Here is a 14529-nt window from a genome sequence, read left to right on the forward strand (position 1 = left end):
AAGTTAAGGGTTTGAAGATAGAGCCTAACTAGTCAAGTATGTACAAAAGAGGGAATTACAACCAAAGACATACGCAAAAACATGGCACATACTTATAAGAATAATATGAAGACGACCAAACAGTAGCCTGCATACAAAAATAATAAGAATGTTTAAATATAAAGGTATGGAACAAGATAGAACAGACTTGGCCATCTGCAATACAAAGCATAAATCTGCAGGACAGCGGGGAGACAAGGAGCTTCTCAATTTCTTTGCTTTACATCATTTTAAGAAAAATAATTATTGTCAGATTGGAGAGTGAAGAACAAATTGGTTTGAGAGGAAATTAAAGCTCTAAGTCCAAGAGAAAAATAGATCACCTAGTTGCTAAAAATGAGCTTATCTACATAGTAGGACAAGTTGTCGTACAAGCAATAAAACTTCAAACATTTTTTAATCTCAGAATATTGACAACAATTTTGGAATAAGTGGAAGATGAAAAAGATAAATGGGAACTGGGAATTGGTCAGTAATATTATCCTGATTTCAAACATAAGTAAAAATTTGGAAACAGTGAAGAGGTGAAGTTTAGTTCCACCTCTAACAATAATTCTAGAACAATCTTGTTGAAACACTTTTTCAGCATGTATAAAGTGACGAATAACTCATGAATAAAATAAAAATAAGTCATACCAAACTGACTATACTTTCTTTTTTTTTTCTGATACAATGTTTAGGTAAGTATAGGTCGTGAAAACGCAAGGAGAGGAGTATTCCTGTATTTTAGCAACTTTTTTGAGAAATATCATGATAAATGAAAATATCATGTATGCACGATCATAGTAAATTAAAGTGGATGAGTAGTTGGTTCAAGACTATATCCACAGTTCTAATTATTGGATTGGTTTCCCCCAGAAGGATGTTTTTAATTACTCATCAAATCTTCATACCTTTTTTATTTTGTTTTTACCATCGATTTGGTTACAACCTTAAATGTTATGCTTATCAAATCTTTGAATTACACAAAACTGGGAGAAAGTATTAGTACTGTAAATGTAAAATTTCCAGGGGTTAGGAGTTTTAGGAAGATGGAGGTCAAAGTGTGACAGTACGGAGTGAATAGGATCTCCCTCATTTACATTATCTGAAACATGTGGATAAAGGACAATCAGAAGGCCACCAAAATAAAACTTAAAAGAACCGTGAGATATAAACATTGGAAGTATCCAACAAGAATGATCTAGTCTATAAGAAAAAATTAGATATTTTAATTGACTAGACCTCAACATGTCAGTTACATATTAAGACTGCCATCTAAGACCACCTTAACAGAAGCCTGGAATCTTAATTACTGAAGGTAACATGCTAACTGCAATCTTTTGTAAACATACCACACATAAGATATTATATTTTGTTCAATTCTAGGCCATGAATTTTTAAAATTGTGGTAAAAACACATAACATTTATAATTGTAATGATTTTATGTGTACAGTCAGTAGCATTAACTGTATTCACATTGTTGTGCACAGATCTATAAAACTTTTTCACCCTGCTAACTGAAACTCTGTACTCATTGAACATCAATTCCCCATTTTGGCCATTAATTTCACTAAGGTCACTGAAAATCCAAGTACATGCATAGTAGGACAATTGTCAGGGAGAGAACCTGAAAACGTGGTCATGTAAGGGAAAGTGGAAGGAAGTTGTGTGATTAATCTCTAAGGGAGAAGGGTTAGGAGGATATGAGAGTTTTTGGATATCTAAAGAGCCATCCTGTGGGAAAGTTTACACATTCAGCCTGTGTAGTTTCAGAGGTCATAATAGTATCAGTAAGTATAATCTTTAGGGAGGCAGATGCTGACTCTACACAGGAATGGTATCTAACAATGGATTACTACTGCTCAACAGTAAAATTAATGATGCTGTGAAACAGCCAATGCTTTGTTACTGAAAATATTTAAACAATTATCTTTGAGACCAGTTTTAGAATAATTTTTATATTGAATGAGTGTTTGAATTAGATAACCTCTACATTCAACTACCAAAGTCTGTGATTTGCAGGGATAGACAGCTAGGAGTGGACAGGCCTAAGTTCCAATGCTTGCCACATCTACTGACCCATTCTGCAATGTTGGGCTCACAACTTTCAGTGCTTCAGCTTTCTTATTTATAATGTGAGGGGCTAAATGGATGATATTTCACTTATTCTTTCTAAATTCCCAAGCATTGAATAAGTGTGTGTGTGTGTGTGTGTGTGTGTGCGCGCACGCTCACGCATGTATGTGTGTGTACCCATGCATTGGTAGGTATGTGCCTACCTACTTTAACAGAAGATAAAAAGGGAAGAAGAGAGAGGGATAAGTTGAGAGAGAGAGAGAGACAGAGAGACAGAGAGAGAGAGGGAGACAGACAGACAGACAAAGAAAGGACAGAGAGAGAGAATGAATGAAGTGAATACATACATGAAATAGTATTGTATTGGCCCACTTAGATCCAATAGTAAAAACAAGGAGCCGCTAAGTATTCCCACATTCTATAGTCAGAACCCAGTACTCAGAGCTCTTCCATATAGTAGAAGAATACTCCACAAATCAAAATCAGTGGATTCAAAAGAAGGAAAGACTCCATGAGAGTCATTCATGAAATTTTACTGGTACCTGAGAAAGGAGAAATAATCAGATATTGCCCAGAAAGTAGACTGGCCATTTTATCCTGTATCTAGAGAAGAAGAAAGAATGGGAGAGTCATGTAGGTTAAGAAATGGGTCATTGGAGAACAGTCTGCTCACAATATTTGGGAGGACTAAAAAAGATTAATGTAGCAAAAGATAGCAAAAGTTTTTTTTTTACTTTTTTTTTTTTTTTTTTTTTTTTTTTTTACATATCAGCAATGCAACCAAAAGGGTGGCCTACCAAGCAAGGGGATTCTAACAACTTAAGGCAATGAGATATAACACCTTTGGTGGAAATGATGAGGGATGGGGAATAAAAGAGATTTAGAGCTAGATGTGAGGGGACTCTGAAGAAGGGAAAAGAAAAGAGAACAGTGAAGACAAAGTTCAGGGAACTGTGAGGAGGAGTGAGACCTTAGGCCTCTTTGATTATCTCACATAAGAACCTCTCAAGAAAGCTGCATTTCATGTGTGGCAGAGGAATGTAATATTCAGAGAAGGAGAGAACTGTACCACTAGGCCTACTTAAAAAGATGTTACCTATTTTCTCCATCTGTCCCCTCTGCCTGAAGAGCTTCAGGCTAGAAGAGAAAGAAGTAGAGAGTGAAAAAAACAGAATAAATTCCCCTTTCACCCAAGTTCCTAGAACTTCAAGTTTAGCTGTCAACTGGAGGGAAGAAAGCTTTGATTAAGTTACAATACTGGAGTTTCCAAATTGGTTCGATCAAATTATAGAAACTAACAGTTGCCAGAGTCATTGTGTCTGCCAAAACGTCATTAAGGGGCAGCAAAGTAGCTGAAAGCAGGTCTTGGCAATAATCATATTTCATGTCAATACTCCACTGGGTTAACGATCTTCATTAAATTTGTCACACACATGCAGTTTTTTCTTACAAATTAAAAAAAAAACAACACAAACAATATTAAACATAATAAGAAACTTCATTATTCTAACAGTCTAGTTGAATATATCTTTAATACAACTAACACTGAGTTAAATGGATTTTTTTATAGCTCTTCTGTTTGTGTCTGATACTTTCAGTTATTTTTTTGATATTCTTTGTTTTTTAATTATATGAAGTAAAATTATAAGTAAGACTACAAGTTCATCACACAGAATTTTACTATCTACATAGATTTAAAAAATAAATATCTATAAAATGGAGTAATATTAACTTTGCAAATTTCAATAGATGTATATTTATACCCCCATTTAATTGTATTTCAATCTTCTGGATTTGAATTTATACCCCCACTTAATTCTTTCAATCTTCTGGATTTGTATTTATACCCTCATTAATTGTCTTTCAAACTTCTAACAGTCTTAGGTATTTTCTAAATTTAAACTCTTTGAACAAATCAGAAGTCATCAATTCATATTAAGGTTTATTTATTTAACAAATAATAAATGTAAACTGTGTTTAGATACCTGGAAGAGAGAACAACTCACAGATTGTTAAAATAAAATTTAAAATAAACAACTATACTGTTTTTGACTATAAATTATTCAAACAACAAAATGTGAGTTCATTTGAGTTTATAGTCTTATATTTAATCATGAAATACCCTTATATGTAAGGCTTTAATTTGGAGATAGGCAGAAAATTTGTGTCTTGAATTAGTTTTGCATATACAAACATGTCATTAAGCATATGTAAGATAAAATCAAATATAAATAGTGGTTTATAAAGTGTGAACCCCAGGAAGAGTAATTTGAGGATCAGTATGAACAGGGAATTTGTTAGAAATGTAATATTTGGGTCCCACCCAAGGACTGCTGAAGCAGAGACTCTACAATGAGACAGAGTTCTGGTTTTAACAAGTTCTCTAGGAAATTCTGAGGCATGCTCAAGTTTCAGTACAGCTGCCTTAAGTTGACAATTCTCAGACTTGAGTGCACATTCATACCACATGGAAAATGCTAAGAATACTGATTATTGGGTCTCTCCCCAGAGATTCTTAGTTAGTCTGTTAATTACTGGGGGGTGGGGTGGGGGTAATGGGTAGGTGATTTTAAAGCTCTTCAGGTCATTTTTTTATTGACAGTTAAAGTTGAGAACCAATGCTTAGTCGTATCCTTGAAATGATCATTTAGTTCCTTGACACACAGTCCACTTCTAACAGGCTTCACAATTTTAACCTATCCTCCCTTATTTGCAGCATTAATTTAGTTTCTCCTTCTACACATGAAGACTACTGAAAAAGTATTAAAAGGCTGTTTAAAGATTAAGACAGAATCCTCCAGAGCCTTCCCAATTATTTAAGTGTTTGCTCACATATAATCTCAACCTAAAATGTGCAATCAACTTGTTGTAAGGGAAAACACAAGTAAAATCAGTTTGGTTTGTAAGCAGGTGCTTGAATTTCACTGAAAATTCAATCCTCAGTTGCAGTACCTTCGGTTCCTAATTACTCCCAGCAGCATTTCTCATATATTTAATTTTAAATTTTAATATTATTTTCAGTGTAAAACAGTAGTTATTAAACAAACAGAGATTGTTCACGGAACTGAAGTGTAAAACAAAAAAACAGTGATTGCAGAGTCTTCTGGTAATATTAAACCTATGGGAACTTGATCAATTCTAATGGGAAAAATGAAATAGGATCAGTCTAAATTTTATAAGGACGCTTAGTAAAACGGAATTAGTTGAACCTATATTCATTTCTAGATTATTGCCAAGTAGGATGTGGGGACAAAGCCCCAGAAAACAGTTTCCAGGCTCTCGGCCTCACATAGAAAGGTACTGGCTCAGGTAATAAATGGCCATCAACTGTGATTGGATGGCCAGCAGCTGTGGCTAGTTGGCCGTCAGCAATAACCGTTGAGCCATTGGCCACTAATATAACTGCTGTGGCTAGGATAGCAAAAAGAACAGGGGCTAGCAAGAGCGGATTGCAGAGATGTGGATGCCGCTGGGGAGAATATAGTGATATAACTCCCCTACTTATGGCTCCAGGGGTGTTCCTTTTTGGCCTCACCATGTCCTGCGTTCTTATGTGAGAAGCGGGAGTAGAGACCCCGCCTGACACCCTCCCCGACATAGGGTGACTGCTTTTTTAAAAAAAGATATAGTGAGTTAAATAATTGACAATATTTTTTGTCATTTTGTATTTTAGTGCAGGATAGTTTTCATGTGAAAAACCTATGCAGTTCTTACAACTCGAAAAGTGTGATTTTGCCTACTAGAACATCACTGTAAGCTTCTCTACTGACATAAACTTTTATTTAAAATGACAACATGAAAGATAAATGGATGTTGTTATAGAAGAACCTGTTTAGAGAGAAACATGTGCCTTAAGTTGTAAAGGGGAAACAATATGACACCCACCTGCATAGTTTACTGACACTCTACGTATAATTTTTTTTTTCCTAATGCTACTCTCCTACTTATGGACACAGGGTTTGTTCTGTCCTACCCCCGAACCCCCAAACCTGCCCAATCCCCAACTCCCTTTCTAGAATCATTTTATCCTCATGACGTTAAGAGAATCCATCATTATATACTTGCGAACATTTCCAGTTCTGACAGGGGCTCCCCTGAGCAACTCAATTCTACAACACCCTGTTCTTCCTGTTGTCTGCACTATGGCTCACGTTCTAGAAGACAACCAAGGCAGGAGTCTCCTCTGGCCCATCCTGGACTACCCTGCTATTTCTCAACCACCCTTTGCATTGATTCTGCTGCCTTCCCTAGACGCCCAGCAGTACCCACAGTGTTTCTGGAAAGAGTTTTAGGATGCTGTGAAGGCAACCAGTCCTGCATTAACGAGTGAAGATCAGTATTCAGCTGGCCTTCAACCATTAATTCTTGTATCTACTTATCCAATTATTTGAGAACAATGTTCTCATCCAGAGTCTGTACTGTTGCTTTGCTGTGACAAAATGGTAGGGACAGAGAAGGTATCTGTGTAGCTCTGAAATGTCAATTCCTGGTAATGGTGCTACTCCCTGGGGCTTCACTTTTGACATGTGAAGATCGCAGGCCCTTACTTTCCACTGGAGACCAAGGGAAAATAAAGGGGGGTGAGGACCCTTCAGCCTAGACTCTGAGGTGTAGTTTTCCTGCTGCTCCTAGAGATGCTTGTTGTGAATCCAGAGAGAGATTCAGAAATGCTGCTTTTATTGCCCCCGTTTGTCCTAAGGGCCCTGACTACATGTGACTGTCATTTGTTCCATCTTCCATTGGGCTTTTAAGGTCTCTCTGCACAGAGAAGTACACTTTATAAAATGTCAGAACCAAAGTATCTGATATCTAAATTTTACAAGGTGTTAACATTCAGTGGTGTATTGAAGGTGTTTTATATAAGCTCGCAAAAGCCAACTTTTAAATTTTCAAAGATTCTGTGAGTCAGTTGTTAAGTATGCAGCCATTATTAAAAATAAATCAGTATATTATAGAAATTTACAATAAAATGGATAATGTTGAAAACAAGGAGAAAATATCCTTAGGATTGATAACTACTTAATTATTTTGCTCTTGAAGCTATTTACATCTGCTGTATCTGTACTGTGTAAATACGATTCACTGCTATGCACACCTTTTTCCAACTCCACAATTGATAGTTTTGCTGGCAACTTGATATTGGACATGTTGGTAATATTTACATTACAAAAATAGGCAAACATTAGATCAGCGCTCCTCTCCACCTGGAGATGTTAAAGGATTTACCAACACACCAATAAACAAAACTCATTATAGGTATACGTACATTTAATAAGATATGCATAGATATGTATAATGGCATTATCTGACCCTATATATGGCTGCCAAAGAAAGTCAACCTGAAACAGCTGAGTTTTAGTTTCAAGCATACCTGGATTCATAGACTGATCCTGCTATTTATTTGTCTTTGATCTCAAGCCAGTTGTTAAATGTCTCTGAGTTCTGATTCCCTTATCCTTAAAATGTGGATAGTAATATATCTCTCATACATTTGTTGTAAAGATTCAATAAGGAAATATGTGCCTGGACTCTCTCCAGCACCTTTTTTCCTCATCTCATGAAAGTGATGTCAATTTGCTGATGTGATTATTTTGATGATTATTGGAATTTTAAGCTTTTTACCCTTCCTTTGATACAAAAATATTATCATTTTCTTTTCATAAGGAAAGGAAATTGCTTTATTTTTTTAAGGTTTTTATTAAAATATAGCTAACATACAATATTACATTAGTTTCAGGTATGCATCACAGTTATTCAAGATTTTTATATATATAAGGAAGTGATCACTAAGATAAATCAAGCAACCATCTGATACCATACTATGCTACCTTGTTTCCCCGAAAATAAGACTTGGCTGGACCGTCAGCTCTACTGTATCTTTTGAAGCAAAAATTAATATAAGACCCAGTCTTATTTTAATTTAATATAAGACCCGGTTTTAAATATAATATAATATAATATAATATAATATAATATAATATAATATAATATAATATAATACTGTGTTTTATATTAATTTTTGCTCCAAAAGACGCATTAGAGCTGATGGTTCAGCTAGGTCTTATTTTTGGGGAAACATGATATCACAATATTATTTAAATTCCCCATGCTGTACATTACATCTCCATAACTTATTTGTTTTATACCTGGAGGTTTGAACCTCTCATTCTCCTACACCTTCCCCCCTTTTTAATTTTTAATTGCAGTCGACATTCACTATTATTTTATATTAATTTTTGGTGTACATCCCATGGTTAGACATTTATATAATTTAAGAAGCAGTCCCCCTGACAATTCTAGTACCCACTTGGCACTATGCATAGTTATTACCATATTATTTACTATATGCCCTATGCTATAATTTACGTCTCCACGACTACCAATTTGTAAGTATCAATTGGTACATCTTAATCCTTTCATCCTTTTGACCCTTCCCCCAACTACTATCCAATCTATCATCCTGAAAACCTGCCCTTTGGGTGTGTCTTCTATGGAGGCAGTTGTGATTTTCTGACTCGGTCTCAAGCTGGCCACTGGGTATATCAGCCTAGGTGACGCCTGTGATGGGCCACACCACAAGCCAAATTCAGCAGCATCCAGTACCCTTCCCAGGGCCACCTGACATGATCCCAAAAGCAATCAACAAATGTCTACCACCCCCACTGGATTTGGAGATGTCTCAAGAGCTCAAGCTAGGAACTGAGGCCAGCTGCCACTAGAACTGGGCTTACAGCTATTCAGGAAGATGTATGAAACACCTTGCTGCCAGATGCTACTTGTTTAGGTTTTATGAAGGTTTATGAGATTTTAGGAAAGTCCATATCATGAGCCAAAACAGGCCATTTGTATGGAAAAACAAACACTGGAAGTAGCTTGGATGTGCCTGAAAGTTGGGTGGAGTTGGGTCTCAGTGAACCATCAGGGTAGGGTAAATGAACGATATTAGCCAGGTTGATGGAGACTCATAGTTTGCAGCTCCCTGTGTCCACTCACCTGGAGAGTGTTGGGCTCAACAAGGAAAAAATAAAACTGGATTCTGCCACCCTTTTGTCTGGGAGAAAGCTGCTTCTCCAGTCCTAGCCCTGAAGCTAGACAAGTCATTTCCTCCCCATATGTCCCTGGCACCTTTCCAGCTGCTGCCCCGGCACTAGAGCTCAGAGAGAGTGAGTCTGTCAATGAGTAAGCCCATGTGCAGGCCCTTTAAGAGGAGCACCTGAGAGCACAGCCACTCTCCATCTCACTCTCCCACTCTCCCAGAATCTCTTCTAATTTTCCCAGCCAGAATTTCTGGAAACTTCTCTCCCCAGTACTGGAACTGTGGGCTGGTTAGGGGCTAGGACCCCTCACTCCTCAGGAGGGAACATTTGCAGCTGAGATATCCCTTCCTATTTTTAATGGTCACATGTAGGTGTGGGACCAGCCTGTTTTCATGTCTCTTCTCCTATCAGTCTCAATATGCCTTCCTCTGTATGTCCTTAATTGTAGAACTTCTGTTCAGCTATCCTTCAGGCAACTCTCAATGACATATTTTCCTGTGGTAATTTTGATGTGGTCATGAGTGGAAGCAAGCACAGTGTTTACGTACACTGCCATCTTGACCAGAAAACTCAAATAAATTTTCACTAAAATAAAGAAAAAGGTCTTAGTCTAGACTTATTACTAAAATTAAGACAGATCAAAGACCTAACCAAAGTTCTCGAATGATCTCACTATTTATTTTCCGACTCTATATAGTTTTCATAGCATTTCTTATCTAAATTGGGGCTCTAATTCCAGGGCTTTCCTATATTTAATATTTTGAGCATGCTCATCACCTTTCTGGTACACTCTGGATGGAGATGCTAAGAACAGAAAAGAAATAAAGCTTTCCTAAGAAGATAGAGCCACCTACAAGCAGACCCAGTAGTTTTTTGCACCATATTATTATTTTGGACTTTTGAAAGAAGAGACTATATATTGTTCAACTTCCTTTACTGGCCAGGCTTTGGAAATTCTACATGTAAAATGTACAACTAGTTGTTATTGTGTGATTCTCTAATGTTTTCTTCTCCAACACTGCTAGTGCCTAATTTAAAATGTCAAATTTTACTACTTGACATTACAAAATCAAATGTCTACAGAGACTTAACAGTCTAATGTAAGAGGAAATTTAAATGAAATATATAGATAAACAGATTATGCATTCCCTAAATAAAGACATTTAAATAGAAGGGTGAAAAAAAAATCTTATTTTCCAACTCTTAGAAGTACTATAACATGGGTTAAATTATTTAAGTTATATAATCAATTGTATTATATTTTTAACAGATATCCTAAGCATGTGGAATATATGTTTCACCATAGTAATTTTAAAAATCTTCAGCCATGCCTGAAATAAAGCACATAGAAAACCTGGCTCATTCCCTTACTGTGTTTCACTATACATTATTGAGACAAATGATAGTAAAATATACTCACATAGGTAAAAATGAGAGTAATTAAAGCTGTGACTTCATATAACAATACATTTTCATTGTTTTCAAAGTAGGAGGATCCGTGAATAGTGACTAGGAATTTTACCATTAATAAAATTTCTTAATCTAGTAACAATCTGTTCTTTAGAATTATATATGTATAGAAATAAAACACAGTTTACCAACTATATAACCTCAGCCTATATTGTTTATTACCTCAAGAATATAACATATGCATGCCAACAAGAAATGTGTCCTCACTTACTTCAAATGTCACTCGATGAAATATTCTGTTTGAAAAATTTAATCATATAGACACAAAATTAATAAGGGACATCTGAGAATGTCTTGTTAGCCTTATAATAACCACTTCCTAATAAAATCTGCTATGTTTTGATCCATTTATTTTAGCTGAGGATATGGTACTAACTCATGAATGGGGTATATTCTGAAGTTATCATGAAAAGACACACTTAGGACCAAAGGCAGTGATAAAAAGTAACAGATATTCTGCTTTGTTGACTTATATTTATAAGAAAATGAATAGCCCTTTAAGAGAGAATACAGTGATAGAATCTCCTATCTGACACAATCTCTACTAACACCATGGTTCATTTACAACTTACCACATGATGCCATTTCATCTGTCTGGTCACCACAGTCATCTTCCCTGTCACACAGCCATGCTCTGGGAATGCAGCGTCCATTTCCACAAGAAAACTGGTCCACTTGGCATGTTCTAGCTATAATGTTCAGTCAATGTACAAAGAATAAATTTAGAGGCCTTTTAAAAAACGTTAAAGATAAAATAAAGCATGCAATAACTCTTTTACACATAAGATATTATATTGCTCTATTAGATACAGTATTTAAAAAGCAAATTTTTATTTAATTTTTAACAATGCCAGCTTGCTTGTCTTCTCTAAAGTTGACATGCTTTGCCCTTTAATTAAAGTGACTGCTAAGTGACAAGATATTCAGTAATACTCACACACTTAGATAAATGAAGCTATGGATTCTTTATTTATTTCTTTATTTTTTTGCCTGGCACATGCTTATGAATATATGGTTGAAAATTAAAAGTTAATCTAACTTTTAATTTAAAATAAATGTGCATAGTTATTTCCAATAAACCAATAAAACCTCTGCTGTAACATAGGAGAAAGGGTTTGGAGACATATGTCAGTGTATCTAGTTTCTAGTCATGGAGTCATAATTATCCTTTTCCTTCAACATTTTAAATGTATTTATTTCTTAATATCTAAATGGGCCAATGTGCTGAGCAAGAACGCAGAAAATATTTTCTAAGATATTTTCTACATTAATTCTAAGATGGATGTTTTAACTCACTTTTCAGTACAGTTTTCTAAAAATGTATAACTTTTTAACCAAGGTATATTAATGAACTCTGCTTCGGGGTCTTTTAATAGTTTCAGTGAACACTCACATAGAATCTTGCTTTCTATGTTAGCCAAAGGCAGTGATTTAAAACTATTCCATAAAGAGGTTATGTTCTACAAAGATTTTTACTACCTTTTTCTATTACAATCAGGTCAACTATTGAAGGCATGGCAGTCTAGATATCTTCTGTAACTGTTTTCCCACACCTTACACTGTTACATAGCTATTTTTAAACACTTTATTTTCTTTTGTTTTTTCTTTTGTCCCTCTGATCTACAAATCTGCCTTCATGAGTATTAGTATCCTAGCTATTCTTTCTTTTCATTGGACCAGAGAAAGGAGATGGAAATGTTAGGAAGGGTTTACTTAAACATATTAATGTTTGGGTTATATGAAGGTTGGACAGATGAGGAACAATTAGGGTATGGGCTCTTTTGGCTATGATAATATAATATTATTTAGATGATACACTGCCTCTTGTTTCCTGGGCTTGATGATCACAAGGATGTGCTTCTGTTTCACCAAAATACCTATGAACTTGGTTACTATCACTGGTACAAAATAGTAATTGAGAGCCAAGTCATCAAACGCACTAAAATGGGTTTCCATAAGTCAAGGTTTCAGAGGTCATTTAAAATAATTTCTTTAAAGTTACATAACTAGTTATTCCCTTTTAAGCAAAATTCACTTGCAGTATAAAGATACATAACCGTTATTAGTGAATACTTAAAAGATTACTCAAGAACATCAAATAAAAAATTTACTGGCTTATTTGAAATATTGGAATTGGATATATTTCTATTCTCAGTGTCTGTAATTAGAAATACCAGGAAATTTATTACACTACATATTTTGCTTTGCTTATGTTGGTAAGGATCCTGAATCAAAATATTTTATGTAATATCAGATTTTTCCATTTTTACATATTGTTTTCAATTAATAGATTTTAAGTATCCCAACAAACATATATGTTTCTGAAGTTTTCAATGGTAATATTTCAAGTAGGATTAAATATTTCTATGTTGTGTCATTTGGCTAGTTATACACATTTTTTTCTGTTAAATTATTCTACCATTTAAACTAAATCAACAAAGTCCCTAGCTGATTCTAATAAAATTATGGTTACTTGAAGAAAATGCATACACTATTTGTATTAGCCTAGAGAAGAATGAAGATGCTGGCATTTGTTTACTTGGTAGTAAGGGGAGGTTATAGAGGTATAAAGAAGATTAATTAATTTTTCTTACATGTCTCTATATTGTTTCACTGGTTGTAGTAAATACTTTGTAACTTTTAAGTTGTAAGAGAAATTTAGTGAGAGTTTTCTATTCACTTATTCCTCTCTCCCTTCTTCTCTCCTTCCTTCTCTTGTGTCCTGTCCTCCCTCCCTCCCTCGTTTCCTTCTTACCTTTCTTCCTCTCTCACTTCTTCCCTCTTTACTATTTGCTCTCTCCACTTTTTATTCTTCACCTGTCCTTTCTTCCCTAATTCTCTAGCTATTCCATTTCTTCGGTCTTTCTTCATTTCTTGCTTCAAAGAACATATTATCTCATATTTTCATCCCTATTAAATCTAATTGAGGCATAGTAAGAATATATTAATCTTTCTAATACAGTATTATTTTATTTGATGTTCTTATGCCATTGTATTCTCACATAGTCATTCAGGTTTAATTATAGCAAAGTTTTCTCAACTGTTTTCTTTCATTAGGAAAACTATGGTGATTAGAACGGACAATGAGAAAGAACTCCTAAAAGCCTATCTCACATTGTGATGGTGTGAGAATTTGTGTATCACCTCATTAACTCTGAAGACTGAAGAAATGTTAGAAACTATTACTCCAGAGTACTTACTGGCTTATCACTGAGGGATAGTATGCCCTGAAAATACATATCCATTGTCTGTTTTAATCTCAGAGAAAATGATTGCCTTAGTTTACCAGAAAAATTTAACTGATTTCAAATGAGAAATATGCCTCTTTCTGTAAGTACTGTCTCTCTATGTGATATAACCACGTTGACTAAATTATCACTTTCTAATCACCGGATTCATATCAAGAAGACACAACCTTCACTTTTTCAGTTCTTGTTCCCATCAGATCTAAATTAGTTAGAGGTGAGATTAGCAGAGCTGCCCCAGAGGACTTTATTTTTGTAACAAATGCTGCTCTAATGAAGAGGAAACATACACCTCCTCCGTGGAAGTGTTTATCTAGCAGTAAATTAGAAATTCACTGTCTCAAAGTGAATTTTTTCTACCTATTACTAATTATGCCTCTCTTGTAGCCACATGGCTGTGAGAAATCCCACATTGCACAGGAACAATGAGGAGGAGGAGAAGGAGGAGAGAGCATGACACATTATTCCAAAACTTTACCTTTGCTGTATTTTAATCAAAGCATTCTATTTAAACAAAACCTATGTTATGTCAAAATGCATTCTTTATCCTGTAAAAAAAGTCTGATTTGTGTGTGTGTGTGTGTGTGTGTGTGTGTGTGTGTAATACATCAGGTTTTATTAATGCAACTGTATCTATGCAGTTTTAAGTTAGTCAAGATTTGTGCAGAATGTCAGAACA

General features: G+C 35.1%; 1 protein-coding gene across 7 annotated transcripts in view; it reads right to left on the bottom strand.

Moving 5' to 3' along the window:
- The window catches only part of LRP1B (LDL receptor related protein 1B), a 1877633-nt gene that overhangs the window by 725433 nt on the left and 1137671 nt on the right, over window positions 1–14529 (bottom strand). For all 7 annotated transcript variants that reach the window (XM_081051911.1, XM_081051912.1, XM_081051910.1 and 4 more), the window contains exon 18: window positions 11178–11294. In XM_081051911.1, coding sequence (XP_080908037.1) covers window positions 11178–11294 — 117 coding nt within the window. The remainder of the gene's footprint in view (window positions 1–11177; window positions 11295–14529) is intronic.

The sequence above is a fragment of the Rhinolophus hipposideros genome, assembly GCF_964194185.1.
Source record: "Rhinolophus hipposideros genome assembly, chromosome: 6".
NCBI lineage: Eukaryota > Metazoa > Chordata > Mammalia > Chiroptera > Rhinolophidae > Rhinolophus > Rhinolophus hipposideros.